Here is an 18,719-nt window from a genome sequence, read left to right on the forward strand (position 1 = left end):
TTTAAGCCCAACTAACCATTCATTTGATTATGAGCATTAGGACATAGGTTTGAGATGAGAAAACTCAAGTTTGGTTAAGTTTAACAAAGATTTCATGAAAACAAAAACAATCAGTGGACTTTGGAGCCTTTTTGCCGGAGTTCCAGGGACTTATTTACTGTGAAAAACTCATGGAATCGAAGTTAAGGTCAAACCAAGCACATAGGAAAAAGAATGAGCAAAAACGGACAAGAAACGAGTGAGATATGCTCACTTTTGTGAAGATGCAACAATCTGCTCGAACACCAATTTGCAGCTGCGTTTTTGGATGATTTGAGAGAGATTTAGATGAGTTTGTAAAGTGTTTAGGACTTGGATTAGTGTGGTATTTATAGGAGAAGGTTTGGGTTAGGTTGTAGTTGAGTAATTAATGTTAAAACAAGGTTTAAAACTCAAAAACTCACCAAAAACCCGCCCAAAACGAGTCTGGTCGCGCTGGTGCTGCCATGGTTCAGCGTAACAGGTGTTTAAATCTATTAAAGATTGGATTAGTTAGATAAGGAGGCTGCAGCGCAGCTGGTGTGCGTGTGCGTTGGTTTGGCTGGAGACCCAGGTTCGAATCCTGGGGTCTTCAGCATTTTGTTTCCTTTTTTTTTATTATTTACACATAACCTTACACTTTCAGTAATTGCACAAACCACCCTTGACTTTAAATAACAATGTTATATTATAAAAGAAAGAAGACTACCTTTATAGTTTTAAACTAACTAAGTTAGTTTTCTAAATTTAATTTTTAACGGGACTAACTAGATATTATAAAATAAATTTTTTTATATAATAATATTAATTAACTTAATTAATTAATTAAAATAGGAGCGATAAATAACCATATATAAAAAAAAATCTTTAAACGATTATTCGTTTCACAAAGCTTTCGCGTTTCGAGATTTAGGATCCGAATCTCATCATGTTAATAATTTCAATTAGTTTAACGAGTGTCAAGTGTCGATAAATATAGAATCGAGAATCCTTGAATATTATTTCGTTCAAACAAGAATTGTTTATCAATTACATACAAGATGATTACACAAAATAGTTTCGTTCTCATTATGATCAATAGTCTCGAAAGTAGATTACAAAGAGAGTTCAAGTGTCTAAATATGGAAGGTACAACACGACTTGCTAAAATAAGAAAGGTTCGAAAATGCGGAGCGTTACATTACAACATCAAGAGTTTTTACATTTGTATATATCTACAAATTTCTCAAACAGTATTGCTACTGGGGCACAATTCCCCCGTGCTTGTGGTCATGCTACCATTGGCTAACTCTTTGTCCAAAGGTAACGAATGTCAAGTAATGTATACAAAACCCCACATACCGATAGTAATTGTAGAATACAAAAACTTAATCACTGTAAATATAACTGATAAACATTTAGGGTTTTGTAAAACATTTTAAATAATGTCTCACAAACTGTGAGAAAAAGAGAATCAGATTCAAACATTTAGGGTTTTGTAAAACATTTTAAATAATGAAGAATCTGACTAGATTTTGATTTTGGATGAAAAAGGCAACGAAATTGAAACCACAAGGAATCAGATTCAAAAAGTTTGAGTTTTGGAATAAAGTGGTAAAAGTGATCAAATCTCAAAGACTATTTGGGCAGTTTACTCTATAGATTTTTTTTACTGTTATGCTCTTTCATTTCATAAGTTCATAGTGTTATATCATCAATTATAATAAGCATAAACCTCTCACATGATTAAAAACACAAAATATAATGTTCTTCAATAAGACTCATAATTTTTACTCTTGATGATGATCTTTTTCTTCAATAACATAAGTCATCTTAAACACTTTGAATCTTCATCAAAATAACACTAAATCACGCATCTAAACATGTGGAATGATGGACATAGTTTTAATCAAAACTCAAATCTATTTATAGTAACAAATGAACACCTTTTGAAATATCAACAATCTGACCTGAACTTTGGTAGCCCATAAACTCGTCCAAACATGTTCAAATGGGCCAAATTTTCTATTTTGATGTAGATCTTCGAATAATCTCCGGATCCGTATATTATGAGCCTTCTAACTCCAAGTATTTAACTTCTACGGCCTTTACAAAATCAGTGAGCAAAAATGACGAAAATCATTTTTTGTAAAACTATCTTATTTTATCCAATTTATTTTTTTATCTTTTTATTCCATTTGCATACAAATAGAATAACCATTAAACCTGTATGTAGTTATGTGACAAACAAAAGGTTCTGGCTAGGAAAAGACGGGACACTTGAGCGATTTTCCATCTACCAACTTATCCTTGGAATCCTTTTGTGGACGTCCTACTCTAGTTTAATAAACCCTTCTGATATGCAACAACTGTCACATTACACCATCTGACATCATAACTAGCCTCAGACAAACCTTAATACTTTAGGGCATCCAAAAAGCGGTTTTCGCAGTCACAATCAAGTCAAGTTAAGCCACACAATCACAAGGTGAGAATTACAGTCCCTTTTTACCCTTTTTACTTTTTTTGGATGATACAGGTTCCATTATACAAAAATACAAATTTCTTGTTACGTCCACATTTACAATTCAACTCTATGGCATTGCATGATATCATGTTGATTTGTATGAACTTGTTTGGTTAACTGCACGTTACATACAGTACATTCATTAACCATAATCAAAACGGGGGTATAATGATAGATCTATTGGACTAACAACCCATCTCGCTCCTTTGCCTTTTAGAGGGAGTTTGGGGATGATTTAAACCGAAACTTTAGAGGTTAACTTTTTGGGTTCCTTACACGTCAACACATGATGACTGTACACTTGGTTGTCATGTCTTGTTTAACAATTTGCTATTGATTGATTCATTGCCATGAGAATTGTTACATTATTATGAGTGGGGATCCTACGGAAAGTGTGTTTTTCCTAGAAAGTTTAGGAAGCGATCTGGGTCATCCAATGGGTGTGTTTAATGGTTGAGATCATCTTGGTGGCATTTTGGTAATATGTGTTTCTTAAAAATAGGATTATTTAATTAATCAAGGGTAGATATGTCATTTAGCTTGTTTTAAATATGGAAATAATTGTCATTCCATAACCACCCCACATTTCTTGTAATTTTTTCTCTTCCTTTCTCTCTCTCCCTCTCTCTCTCTCTCTCTCTCTCCTTCATGAAGAAACACATTAAGAAAACACATCGTATTAATCTGCTTGTTGTTAAAATACACCGTCAAGAAATCCTCCAGCATTACCAGCATGGATGGTAAAACACCGCGTATGAATCTGCTTGTTGTTACATGAATCTGCTTGTTGTTAAAACACAACTGTATGAATCTGAATGCTAAAACACAACTGTATGAATCTGCTTGCTGTTAAAACACAACTGTATGAATTTGCTTACTGTTAAAACACAACTGTATGAATCTGAATGCTAAAACATAATTGTATGAATCTGCTTGCAGTTAAAACACAACTGTATGAATCTGAATGCTAAAACACAACTGTATGAATCTGCTTGCTGTTAAAATACAAATGTATGAATCTGAATGCTAAAACACAACTGTATGAATCTGCTTGTTGTTAAAACACAACTGTATGAATCTGAATGCTAAAACACAACTGTATGAATCAGCTTGTTGTTAAAACACAACGTCAAGAACATTCTGGTGGTTTCCAGACATAATTAAAAATCGATACAGACCAGATAATAGTAAACAGAAAAAGAAGTGTATTTTCCATACCCGCAATCAAGAATTGTGTTTGAAGCCATAACTATCTCTCACGTAAAAAATGATTTACGAATAAAGTTGATCAAGATTGTGAAAGAAACGAATGAGAATTTGATTGATATTTACATCTGGTAGTAATTCGCAAATCATGGAGAATCAGTTACCATAAAATCGTGCATATTTAGTTAATGAGATAAATTCCAAAATTAAAATAAAATATCAAATTACAAAATTGCCCTTTTAGTTAAAATCCTTCAATGCTACATGTCACGTTCTGATTGCTTCCTAGACTTTCTAAGAAAATAAGGCTTTCTACCCAACTCCTACTCTTATTATATATGTATATACTCTATGTTTGCTCACCAACTTCTCGAAGTTGACCCTTTACTTTGCATATGTCTCAGTTAACAATATTTGATGCTACTTCCAAGGTTTTGCTACAATAGAAGCTTTGGATTAGAACATTCACAATGAATTTCTTATATTTATGTGAGTAGGTCAGTTATATTATAATGAATAGTTGTGAATGGTTTTAAGTGATTGTGAGTGGGAGAAAGAGAAAATGTTAATGTTAATGTTCATCTGTAAATATACGGTAACATTGTTCGCCTCATATAAATTTTTTAATATTTTTGAAAGTGGTTTTGAGTGAAGGAGAGAGAGAAAATGTAATAATAAAAGTATAAAATATTATTTAATTGAAAAGTAAAGAGAAAAAATAGTTGTTCAGTGTAATTATATGAATATGGATAAAGAATTCATTACGAATGCTCTTAGAATAATTTAATTTGGATGTATATTTTCTTGTGAACAATTTGTTATTTCCTTTCTATGTTTGGATGATTTGAATTTAATTAATAAATTATTAAACCTTTAGTTGATCATAAGCTATTGAACAATTTCGTAGCGTACTGATGTTTTTGTTATCAGTCGGGGTGTTACAACTTTGTAGGATAATTTTACCTGTGTTACATAAGAAGTTAATTTATGTTAGTTTAATTTTATCTTTTGAATATAAGTTCTATTTTTTTTTTGGTAGAGTGGCTACTAATTAAGTCGAAACTCCTACCGTTATTGTCGTTATATAGAACCAGTGGCACAGTTTAATAAAAACTGACCTCAAAACTTTTGGTCAAACTCTACCCTATAGACCCCCATAGTTGTGTTGTGTTACATATTGAATATGGCTTATTAAAATAATCATTAAAAATAAATGTGTGCAGATTAGAATATTTTTCAATAAATGTGTCGAAACTTCCCGACTAAGTTTGCCAACTGTATAAAAAATATAGTTGCAGCCACACTCTTGATACCTGCAATTATTATTTAATCCTTTATTTTTTTTGTTGCCAACCCAAATTTTGTTCCATTTGATACCTGCTACAAACCAACTACATTTACTTTTTTATTTAGTTATTTATTCTAATTAATATAAACTAGAATTGAGACCTGCCGCAATGCGGCGGGAATTCTTTAGTTATAACTAAGTGGATACAGGACCCGCAAGATATGTTAAACCTGTCAAACGGGAAAAAATAGAAGATGTAAAAACGTTCACCCACACATGCACGTTGCGTCGTGTTAACTCGCAAAATTTAGAACGAAACGTAAAAACTTTAAACCAAAGACACACGTTGCGATGTGTTAAGTCACAAAATTTAGAACCAAGCATAAGCGAAAAATTTGCGGAAAATGAAAAATTATAAAGGACCAAAGTTGAAAGTAAAAAAAGTTGTGAGGATAGATTGGAAAAGATAAAAAGTTTTTGTTTAAAAGTAAAAAACAAATAGTTTTGGGTTAAAAGTAATTTATGAAATACTTTTGGGTGATAATCAATTTTTTTTTTTTTGGAAAACCCCCGAAGCCTGTCAAACATGAAAAAATAGAGGTAAAAACGTTGAAACGTACATGGACGTTGCGCCGTGTTAAATTGCAAAATATAAAACAAAATATAAAAAAGTTGAACCACATTCGTACGTTGCGTCGTATTAACTCGAAAAATTTAGAACTATACGTAAGACGAAAATTTGACAAAGATGAAAAGTATAAGTGACAAAAGTTGTGAAGTTAAATTGTAAATATTGAAAAGTTTCTGGTTAAAGTTAAAAAAATAAATTATGTAGGGTTAAAATTGCAAAAGGGGTTAAAAGTAAAAAATTAAGTTTTTTTTTTTTTTTTTTTTTTTGAAAAAGTCATAATGCACAAGATACAAGTGGTTATGAAAAAAAACTTATTTAGTTATATATATGGAATAATAAGAGTTAATTACAGATACAGTAGATAGATTGGTAACGACATATATTCATTTTAGTCATTAACTATTACAGTAAACCTTTACAAATAAAACAAGTTTAAATCCTACATGATACATGCATACTGTGATTGTCCTAGAAAATAGATCTAGGAATTGTTCAAAAATAATTGCATTAAGTTTTCTTTTTATATTTTAATGCAATATATCGTGTTTGTCCTAGAAAATAGATCTAGGAATTGTTCAAAAATAATTGCCATTAAGTTTTCTATTTACATTTTAATGAAACTACCGATATACCTTAATAGTTGCGCCCATGTCTAGCATACGTTGCCTTAATCGGGTCCGCGTTAGAGAGACCCTTCGCACAATAGATTGCTAATTTAAACCCCTCAATGAAAAACCCCTATCACCCAGACTCGAACTTGAGACATGGAGGGTAAAACTCATCCGGACCCACCATAGGTGGAACTTAAATACCTGTGGCCAGCACTAGAGCACCAGTGATGTTTAAAACACAAGATATAATAACAAAGCAAAACGAGTTGGATACGTGAATTTACAAAAATTATACCTACAGTCCCAACAATGTGTAATTAGTTATATATGTTGTATAATTTGTGCGTAATATATATATTGGGTAAAGTTCTTGTACAAATAATCTTAACATACTAAACATACAAATTGAAGGAAAACTCAAAAAGACAAGGTGACATTTTTGTAATTATCAATAACTATCAAAGTTACTCTACAAATATACCTAAAAAAACCTAACCACTCCCCCCACCCAAAAAAAAACCTAAACCCCCCACCCCCCAAAAACCTAAAAAAAACCTACCCCCCCCACCCCCCAAAAACCTAAAAAAACCTAACCCCCCCCCCCCCCACCACCCCCAAAAACCTAACCCCCCCACCCAAGCTAAAATGCTAAAAACTAAACCCCTCAAAAAACCTAAAAAAAAAAAAACACACAAATTATTTTATTTTATTTTTTAACATTTTTTATTAAAAAATCGCTACTTTTAGTAGCAGCCAAAAAAAAAAAATTTTTTTTCTAACGAAATGTAGCGATTTTTTAATAAAAAATGTTAAAAAAAATTTTTGTGTTTTTTTAGGTATTTTTGGTTGTAACTTTGATAGTTGGTGGTAATTACAAAAATGCCACCTTGTCTTTTTGGGTTTTCCTTCAATTTGTATGTTTAGTATGTTAAGATTATTTGTATTTGATCTTTTGCCTATATATATTTGTGTATGATAATAGAACATAGGCATATACCCCCTTATCCGAGTCAAGTGTCGTATCTTGATGGTTTCCTACACGTTAAAATGGCTTTGTACTAAGTACTAACTGATATTTTGGTCTCTACACATTAAAATGCGTTTGTACTAAGTACTAACTGATATTTGGTCTGGTGGTTGCATTATGGGTGACTTTTGGTTTTCAAGATGTGACAATATTTTACCAAATGGTCACCGTTACCTACTCTCTTTGACTCCTGACAAGAGGTTTTCTATTTCTACGCGTTAGTTACTTAATTCACATCTTCACGTGGGGTGGTGACTTATATACATTTTATTTATTTTTTTGGAGTTAGAATTTGGAGGTTTTTAATATTGTATATTTGCAATTAGTAACATAATAGTATGTGATTTTTCACCGGGTGAAAACTTATTATTGTGAATGCTTCTGGATGATTCCTTCTCCTTGAAATATATCAAGACAAAATGTATTTGTTTGCTATTAACTTTAATGCCCATCCGGTGGACGGGTTACGTTATTGCAGTATGCAGGGGCGCAAGATTAAAGGGGCGGGAGGGGGCGCCCGACCCCCCGAACTTTTTGGCCAGTAGTTTTATGTATGTACGTTTCGTATAGGATTTTGTAGGTACGTACGTTTTCGATCTCCCGGTTTTATAAAAAAAATTTAGGTATATACGTTTTCGACCCCCCGAACTTTTTTTCAAACTTCGCCACTGGTAGTATGTAACAACAACGTGAATGAACCTATGAACACAAAGAAATAAGACATAAATCGTGACAAACAAAGCTAACATATATTAAGTATACACAAAATTAAACAAAATGACAACAAAAACATCATTCTTTAATTTATAAAAGGAAAACGAACGTCAATATATTACAACCACAAAACGATAAAGGGAAGAGCAAAGAAATGTCATTGCCACTCTGTCGAACAACAACCGTTGAAGAACATGCAAGATAATATCCATAATAACCCTTCAGCCAAAACTACTTATGGATATCGCTAAACAAATACAAATTCTTTTATATTTATAATTTTTAAATATATAAAACACATAATTTGAAAGAGCTCTATAAAGACCAGTCCACACAGGTATAGTGGCTAGAGTTGGTAGGCATCGTGTTTAAAGGACATAATGTCAATTACAATTCTAACCAGGCATCGTGTCTACTAACATTCCTAACATAACAATTTCAAAATCTATTTGACTTAAGTATGAAGTCCATTTTAATCCGGTTTCAACTTGAAAACCGGTTTTTAAAACATTGGTTTCAAGTTGTAGCTGCTTTTTCAACTCCATGAAAAATACATTCAAAATCTATATAATTAAAGGGTTGTGGAATTTACGTGACAAGTATGCGAAGTGTGTTTGGACTGTTAATAAGACAAGCTTAATTATAAGAGGTGTCAAAATCGTAATAAATAGGAAAGTAGAAAAAGGTTGAAAGAACAAAATAGAATAACCTCAACATTTTTTTAATTCCAGTTTTACCAACTTTTTTTATATCAATAATCAAATAACCTTTATATAGTCTATTGTTATTTTTAAAACTATACAATACAACCAAAAATTGTGTCATCTTTAAATTTAAATTGAGCTCATTACTATTGTTATATGTAATATGTGATTAAAATGACTTTTAAAAAAACCTTACTTTATTATACATAATTGTATACATTACGGCGAGTGAATATATGCATATTACTGTGATAACAATACGTAATCACAGTAAATTTAAATGGTTGTGAGTGAAGGACAGAGAGAAAATGTTAGTGTTCATTAGTAAATTTAAAGAAAACATTGTTCAACTTATATAATTTTTTAATATTTTTGAACAGGGCCGGCCCTGAGCATGTACGGGGTGTGCGCCGGCTCAGGGCCAAAAACGTAAAAGGGCCCGTAGTTTTTTTATAATATATTTATACACGTAATATTATATATATATATATATATATATATATATATATATATATATATATATATATAATTATAACCCTATGTTTATAATAAAGTATCAACTGCAGTAGAGTGTTAAAAAGGATTGCTTTTAAGTCATTGGTCGCTAGGTCGAACCTTGGTCTCACCCATTTTATTTCCTTTTTTCCTCTTTTTATCCTTCACTCAAGTTCTGATTCTATTCACTTATATCAATATTTCCTTTTTTTCTCCTATTATCTTTTTATCTTTCACTCAACTTTTCTTTTTCTTTTCACTTAAATTTTCTTTTTCTTCTTTCACTCAAGTTTTCTCTTTCTTCACTTAAATTTTCTTTTTCTTTTTTTCAAACAACCAAATTCTTTTATTGTTTAATATTATTATTAATTATAAACATATTTTGTTTTTTTTCTTAACTTCTAAAATACTTTTTTACAAACTATTCGAACTGACCTGAATCTGTTCAGTTTGTTATACTACTCGTAATAGGGTTTGATCGAAATTGCTGAGTGACGCAACAACAATGCAACAACGGCACTGGATTTTTGTTTTACCAGGGCGTGTAGGGCCCTTTTTAATCTCGCACAGGGCCCAAATTTCTTTTAACATTTTCGGAGACGGCACTGTTTTTGAAAGTAGTTATGACTGGAGGAGAGAAAAAAAGTAGTTGAATCAATTGTGATTTTTAGGGTAACGAAAGTAGTTGAAAACGTAGTGATTTTTAGGATAATTACAAAGATAAAAATGAAGAATCAATTGTGAATGGTTGTATTAATATAGGTTGTGTAATAGTATGTGCTTCATGCGTAGTTATGATATTTTATACGTAATTACTTAATTCATGCATAATTAAGATACTTTATACGTAATTATATTACGTCATGTGTAATTAAGTCCATATGTTGCGTACCTTAATTCCACGCCATAGATTAACCAGGCTCTCTTTATATGCAAGATAGTGTGTGTATTATTAAGAAATAATGGATTTTAATAATCTCAACTATTAGCCATTGGTTGGCAATAGTCCCAGTTTCAAAAAAATAACCTGTGGTGATCCTACCTAATTCACATATTGTAAACTAATGTACCTAATTTACTAACAGAACCTTAATTTATATTACGTCTATTGGTTTGCAATATGTGAAAAGATAAGAACACCACTAGTTTTTTTAACGGCGAAAAACTTTATATATAAAAATAAAGAGTCCAGCAAGGGGCTGGGGTACAAACGAAACAAAAATGAACTAAGATTACAACAGGTCTACAACATCGAAATCCACCCATTTATCCCACGTAGGGGTAGGAAGGTTAGACCTGTGGCTTAACCAAACGAAGACGTCTTCCTTAATCAATTCCGCCGTTTTAGTAACAGGAAGAAACTGATCATCGAAAACCTTCAGATTGCGCGCATGGCAGATTCTCCATACTGTAGCCATTGCGACCGAATAGACGATCCTCTTCCATCGTTTTGAACCAGGCACGACAAGCAGCGTTCCAATCATGTCTTTTAGGCACAAAATATTGGAAGGAAACGACACTCTTATCCATACACAAATGTTCCACCATATGCTCTTCGCAAAGACACACGTAACAAAAATATGGTCGGTCGACTCATCCTGGTAACCACACCTATCGCACAACAGGCTTGGGAGCGGAATTCCGCGATGTGCTAGGCTCACCCTGGAAGCAACTTTTCCTATTTGGGCCCGTCATAAAAATAGTTATTTTGAAGTTGAGACGGTTATCGACAACACTACGATTAGAAATGTTTTTTTTTTTTTTTGAAAAGTATACTTCATTAACAACACCGAACCCGAAGACCGGGCCGGGACCAAACACAACTAAATGTTTACAAATTTACACCAATCCTTCCAATCTAAAATACCTTTCCTAGCTCTATGTTTGAACCAGAAAAAGCTAACAATCCTTATCTCACTAAAGATCTCTACCACATTATCCCTTTTCCGATTAAACCTCAAGTTGTTTCTAGCTTTCCATAGGACCCAACAAGCTGTGATAATAATGCCGTAAATAGCTTCCCTCTCCGACTTCCCTCTGCTCCCCACATTGTGAATCTCTAATAAATCTCTGAACGAAAAAACGAAAAAATTTTGGATCCTGCACCAGAAACTAATTTTCTCCCACACTCCCAACGCTAAAGGGCACGCAGTGAAAATATGGGCAACCGAGTCAAGACCTTCGTTGCAAAAGTTACACATATCATCGATAATCACCACTCCCCTTTTACTGAGAGCTTCAACCGAAGGCACCCGATTCATCTCTGCTCGCCAAGCAAACATGCTGCACTTCTTAGGGACCCAGTTGCATTTATCCATGATAAACCGGTTGCTAAAGTCACGCCGCGAAACCAAATGTTTTTTCACAGCCGCAACCGAAAACTCATTGGAGCCGCTACCCAACCATGACCACCTATCAGGGACGAAAGACAAAGAAACCGAAGCCACAGCAGCCCCAAGCTCTTGCAATTCAGCCCTCTCCGCATCCGAGTCCGGTTCGTTCTTCCATAACCACAAACCTCCATCGTCGAGCCGATCTCTCACACTGCACGTCTTAACCACCTCCATGCGAAAGAGAGCTGGAAATCTCTCCTTCAGAGGGATATCAAACAACCACGGATCCAGCCAGAAAAGAATCTTATCCCCCTTACCGACCAAACCTTTAAACAAACGACGGATAGGAACGCTGTCACGTAAAGGCCGGTTAACTGCCGAGGTAATTTTGCTCCAAACCCCTCCTAACGTTTTTTTAACTGGTAAGAAACTCCAATCATTGTAACCGGCATGGAGGGCACTAATAATTTTAACCCACAAGCTACCTTGGTCGTTCTTGAACCTCCAAACCCATTTAGATAGCAAAGCAACATTGACATCTTTAAGATTTTGAAGCCCCAAACCCCCCATCTTAACTGGAGACGCCACTCTATCCCACGCAACCCAATTAATTTTATGAACCTCCGGTGAACCCCCCCAAAGGAATTTGCGAATAATAGATTCCAAGTCCCGAATAACTTTAACCGGAGCAAGATAAAGAGACAAAAAGTAATTCGGAAGGCTTTCCAGAACCGAGCGAATTAAAGTGACCCTTCCTCCCAACGAAAGCGTAGAAGCTTTCCATAACGAGAGCCGCTTCTCAAAGACATCGAACACCGGCCTCCAACTTGATATTCGACCCATGTTAGCTCCAACCGAGAGGCCCAAGAACTTGAAAGGGAAAGCGTCGGCTCTACACCCGACCACATCGGCCATCTCTTCGACCTCGACCTGTTGCGAACCTACCCCAAAAAGATTAGACTTACTCAAATTTATTTTGAGGCCCGAACAAATGTGGAAGCATCTCAAAATTCGAACCACGTTTAAAACGTTCTCCATACTCCATTCTCCCATGATGACCGCGTCATCAGCATAGAAAAGGTGAGAGACCACCGGGCCTCCATTCGGAAGCGAGACCCCTTTGAGAATACCCAAACCACAAGCCCTGACAATCATACACGATAACGCTTCCATCACGATAACAAATAAAAAAGGAGAGATCGGGTCCCCCTGCCGCATACCCTTATGACACTTGAATTCGAAAGTCGGGGAACCATTCACAAGAACCGAAGCCCTGGCCGAAGAAACCACACCCTTAATCCACAAACACCACTTCTCGGAGAAACCCATCTGCCTGAGAATATCGATAAGAAAGTTCCAATTTATGTTGTCATAGGCCTTCTCAAAGTCGATCTTCAGCAAGAAGATCTTTCTCTTTGCTTTTTTAGCCCAGTTCTGAATCTCGTTAACAATGAGCGGCCCGTCAAGGATGTATCTCCCACTAATGAAGGCAGATTGACTCGGAGAAATAATACTATCCAACACCCTTTTGAGTCTATTAGCCAGAATCTTCGATATTACCTTATTAATAATTCCCACTAAGCTTATAGGACGGTAATCCTTCAGCCCAATCGGGTCTATAACCTTAGGAATTAAGGCAATGAAGGAAGAACCGCACCCCGGGCTAATCTCTCCATTAACATAAAAGGCATCCATAATATCAACAAAGTCACTTTCCACCAAATCCCAGAAGCGTTTAACAAATCGAAAATTTATCCCGTCGGGACCCGGGGCCCTGTCGTCATCGCAACCAAACACCGCAGCTTTTATTTCCTCCTTAGAAAAACGCGAGTCCAACATAGCCGCATCCGAATCCGAAAGCTTCCTCATATTGGAACATAAAAGACGTGGCCGAATAACACATTCTTCCACGAATTTCGACCTAAAGAACCTAAAAATCTCCTTTTTGACTTGATTCGGCTTTGAAACCCAACTCCCATCCACTTCCAGCCCATGAATGCGGTTCGATGCTTTCCTGCAGTTTACCATAGCGTGGAAGAACTTCGAGTTTTCATCACCGCACTTGGCCCAGTTAACTCTCGACCTCTGTCTTAAATCACTGCTCTTTCGCTCTTCCTCTTCTAAAAGAATTCTCTTACATTCCATAAAAGTCCACTCCTCATCCTCGGTGAGGTCTCTAACCTCCATAACTGATTGAACATTTTCAAGATCAGACAAGGCAACAAGCACCTCCTCCGAAGCTGATTTCAGCATATTATCCCTCCAAACCTTCAGCTCGGCCCTGAGAACGCACAACTTTCTCATCAGACATGAATCCGGAGGGCCACTCCACCCCTCATCTTTCTTCAAAACTTTGGAAACCACTTCTGAAAAACCAGATTTATCGAACCATGAATCAAATATCCGGAAAGGTCTTGGCCCAAAGTTCTCCGCAGCCGTTTTCATAATCAAAGAACAATGATCCGAAAGAAACGTCGAGACAGCCTCTACACTAGCGTCCGGCCATTTATTAAAAAATTCTGCATTAACCAAGAATCTATCCAACTTACTGTGCTTATTCCCGATAGACGAAGAGTAAGTAAACTTTCGGCCCCTCATATTGTATTCCAATAAACCCGCTTCGAAAATAAAACTGTTGAAGTTGCTGGCACAAGTCACCTTGAACTCACAGTTCTTTTTCTCCTCGCGAAACCTTACGGCATTGAAGTCCCCCAACACAACCCAAAAGCCATCGGAAATAGAAATAAGCTGAACTAGCTCATCCCACAATATTTTCTTAGCCGGAACTCCCTGAGGAGCATACACATTTAAAACATTCAACACCGAATCACTACCAACCAACTTGCCCCTAATGAGGAGATAATTTCTGTTCTTCACAACACTGGATACGGAAAATCTAGCCACATCCCACAGGCAAACCAGACCTCCCGAATAACCGGCCGAATCGACACTGTCGAAAGCAAAATTTCTACTGCCCCAAAACCCAGCTAAGTCCGCCGGGGAAATAGACTCCCTTTTGGACTCTTGCAAAGCCATAAATCCAATCCCGTGTTTTAACTTCAACTCTTTCACCCATCTTTGTTTCTCTAACCCCCCCAAACCACGAACATTAAAGGACAAAAAATTCATGATTCCACAACATTAATACCTGAGACTCCCAGCAATTTGTTAATATCGGTTGTCCGATGCCCAAATTCGACTCCTAATTGAGCACCAATATCAATTGTAGCCTGAACTTCTTCATCCGCAGCACCCCCTTGGTTCCGAACCTCGCTTGTTGCCTCCCCATTACCTCGCTCAAGAACCTGAGCATCGATCTCAGGGGCATCCTTCGACATACCGATGGGGGGACCTTCCGAATTGGCCCGCACATTTAGATCAATCCTGACCTCCCCACCTGTCTCTACCGAATCCTCCACCCTCTGGTTGTTCCTTGCTCTGTCAGTGAAACCTACATACCCAAATCCTGGATCCTCCTCATTAACTGACTCCCTGGGCCTCTTGGTGGGCCTTTCAGCAATAGGAGAGCCCACTTTGTCAAAATGTGAAACAGATTGGGCCTTTCTAGACACATGGCCCATCCGTCTCCTTCTAGTAGACTTGGACTTTCTCTCACCTGACCCACACAAAAAGTTCCCAATAACCTCCGGGCCCACTGTCTTGGAAGCGAGGGAGGGATCATCCACGTCCACAGGTTCTGTCCCCACTTCATGATTGCTGCCACCCTTTTCTCTATCCGCATGAACAGGAGAGAGAATGTCATGGGGATCCGATCCACCGCCTCCAAAAAACCCCTCGGCTCCCACGCCACCTTCCCCATGCAACGTCTCTACGTTTCCCCATGCATCAGAACCTCCCCCTTCAACCACCGGCGACGGCATCGGCGACGATATCGGCGGCGACCCTCCCCCCCCCACCTGGAGAGACTCCAGACCCTAAACTGTCCGGGATCCAGTCATTGAGGTCTTCTTCCACCCGAATCTTGTAAGTTCTGTTTTTCCATCTCACCGAAACCCCTTTATTGATTCTTTCAACTTCACCGACGAGAACCCCAACCCTGCAGACCGAAAGGTCTTGATCTTCCTCCAAACCTTTTGGAACGTGAAGAATTTTACCGAACAACTCCCCTACCTGAGACATCACCTCCGATGAAAAGAGGTGCAACGGAATACCACATAATTTCAGCCAAGACACTCTCTCAAAAGGAAGCGATTGACCGTTCCATCCTTCCAACCTAGAAAACCACGGGCCCCATACACTCTTAGACTCCAAGAACCGAGTCGCTGAATCCTTATCATGGAAAGATATGAGAAGAGACAGCCCACCCAGATACTGGACATTCGCCACCACCACCTTCGCAATGCTTAGCAGTCTATCAAAATCAACCAGAGTCTCCAGGTTTGCAGTCCTACCGACAAGAGCAAGACCGGCAAGCTCCTGAAATGCCGAAGTCCTATCCGGGATAATTACAGACTGTTCCACCTTCTGCTCATCACCCAACTTAGCACCCAGACCACCCTTGGCATGGATACCCTGATCGTTAGACGAACCCACCACGTTACTGTAAGACCTGTAGTCCCTAAAGTTGTTGGTCGCCATGCCGAAAGACTGACCCTGCACACCTGGAACACGGGCCTTCTCCGGGATAGGGCCAAACTTCCCGGAGTTTTCCGCCGCAAACCTTGCTATATTAATCTTCAATCTACACTCGCCCATCTTGACACCCTTCAAACTGTCCAGCAACTCCTGCCTATTAACGACATCTATGAAGGACGCAAACCCAAACCTATTGCCAAACTTATCTCTCTTCTTCGCCACAAACGTACCAGAAATCTCCCCGAACCTTTCCAGGCACTTCCTGAGTTCCCAGGGGGTGCTACCTTCCGGGAGGTTGGAGATGAAGAGTTTGGTGATATTACCAGCCATGAACACCACCCAGCAAAACAGAACCACTCCCCTTACTCCTCCAACAAAAGCAAACGAAGCAGCGGAAACTCGACCCTAAGGGTGTTAATGGGATTCGAATCAATCAAGCTGAACTATACTCAGATAGCCGCGATCGATATCAGACCCACTAAGCCCCGAAGAAATCCAGAGACCACTGCGGGAAAAGAGGGAAGGGGAGGAACGAACCACGAGCCGAGAGAAAGGGAGACGACCGGGTGGAGGGAAACGCTAGGTCAAGATAGAATGCAAGGTACTAACCGAACCTTCCGGGGGAAGAGCGGGACCTCACACGCTATTTCGACAGGCGAAACTCCGGCAAACACTCCGGCGACTCTTCGAATGCCTACAGAGAGAAAAGACACTATCTGGAGCTTACATGTGATGATGTGAGTATTTGTCATTACGATTAGAAATGTTAAGATCTATTATTCCTATTATTAATATAGTATCTTCCTTTGAAAGGAACAAGAAGAGTCAAGCCTGTACTTTGACCATTCACACATTAATTACACTTTCCTCTTAATCACAAAACCTGAAAAACTAACACAGAACACTTCTTTCACACACAATCATATACAATGATAGCATAAAGAGTCAAACCTAAACTTTGACCTTTCACACATCAATGACCCTTTATGTGAATCACAAAAACAATCATATTTGTGCAACCCATAACATTTCTCTCTCTCATGTACACACACACAACATTAATATATATAACATGTTTGTATGTGTGTCTATATTATAATACCCACAAATCTGTCTGTCTCTCTTTCAAGATGCTCAAATCCATCAAGATCCAATCACACCCATCTCCATGAATCTCCACAACTCATCTCTCTCTCTCTCTCTTTCTCTCTCTCTCTCTCTCTAAAATGAACAAAATGATTCATGCATCCTCACCTGAATACTCTCACTCCTCTCATACTGGTAATTTCCCATTCATAGCAGTTGCCATTATTGGCATATGTGCTACAATCTCTTTTCTTGTGTTTTACTACATCTTTGTCATCAAATGCTGCCTAAACTGGCACCGAATCGACATTTTACGCCGCTTTTCGCTATCGCGAAGCGCCAACAATCACTACCACCACCACCACCCGCTTGTCCCTTTGTCCCCGGAGCACACCGGGCTCGATGAGTCCGTTATTCGTTCGATCCCAATCTTTCGTTTTCGGAAACATAAGCATTCGGATAACGAATGCGCGGTGTGCCTAGGGGAGTTTCAAGAAGATGAGAGGCTTCGAATGATACCTAATTGTGCACATGTGTTTCATATTGACTGCATTGATATTTGGTTGCAAAACAACCCGAATTGCCCGCTTTGTCGGAATAGTATTTCCGTTTCGATACTGTTGCATATTCCGATACCCGAGCATTCGCCACGGGTCCGAAATGATGAAGAAAATTATGTTGTTATTGAACTACATGGTGATAATAATGGTGGTGGTGATGGAGATGAGGGGAGAGACATGTCGAGAGAAAGGGGGAATCTAAACTCTGGAGAACCTGTTACTAGAAAACTCACGGAAAAGTTTAGAAAAAGATATGGGTATAATTCAAGCATGGGAGATGAATGTATTGGTGTTAATACTAGACGAAAAGGCGATGATCAATTCGTGATTCAACCGATTCGAAGATCGTTTTCTATGGATTCGGCGTCGGACCGACAACTATTTTTGGCCGTTCAAGAAATTAGGAACTCGTTGAATCACGTTGATGTAATTGGAGTAAACGAAGAATGGAGCAGTAACGGTAACAGTAACAATAACGGTAACAGACTTAGACGGGGTTTCTTTTCATTTGGGCATGCAAGAAGTGCAATTTTACCATGTCATTTAAAACCATAGGACAAGTATATGAATTCTTGTTTTTTGTTTTTATTTTTGGATTACACTAGATAGTTGTCAAATATAATTTTGTAATTTAGAAATTAGTTTAATTTTTTAATCTATTTTTATTAGATTTGTTGGGAAGTGAGCTTTGATTCATCTTCTTTGGTTGGTCCTCCAAAGTTTGACATTTTATAAAGTATTATTGAACGAATGATTGAAATATTGAAACTTTTGTGGTGTTATTGAGACTTTTGTGGAGAAGAGAAAAAGAATTTGTTAGACGACCAAGTGATCCTAATTTGGTCACTCACAATGTTTTAAAATTCGGTTCTTATACTGTATTAAATTTGGCTCAGAAATAATATAATCAGGTGAATCGAACGGTTCAACCAGTGGGGTGGTTC

At 37.3% G+C, this 18,719-nt stretch overlaps 1 protein-coding gene across 1 annotated transcript; it reads left to right on the forward strand.

Annotated features, from left to right (window-relative positions):
• The first annotated feature begins 17,158 nt into the window (after window positions 1–17,158).
• Window positions 17,159–18,517, forward strand: LOC110910544 (RING-H2 finger protein ATL16). The gene has a single exon (XM_022155178.2). The coding sequence runs from the start codon at window positions 17,356–17,358 to the stop codon at window positions 18,328–18,330; it is 975 nt and encodes a 324-aa protein (XP_022010870.1). The 5' UTR covers window positions 17,159–17,355; the 3' UTR covers window positions 18,331–18,517.
• The last annotated feature ends 202 nt before the right edge of the window (window positions 18,518–18,719 follow it).

This window comes from Helianthus annuus, chromosome 15 (assembly GCF_002127325.2).
Source record: "Helianthus annuus cultivar XRQ/B chromosome 15, HanXRQr2.0-SUNRISE, whole genome shotgun sequence".
NCBI lineage: Eukaryota > Viridiplantae > Streptophyta > Magnoliopsida > Asterales > Asteraceae > Helianthus > Helianthus annuus.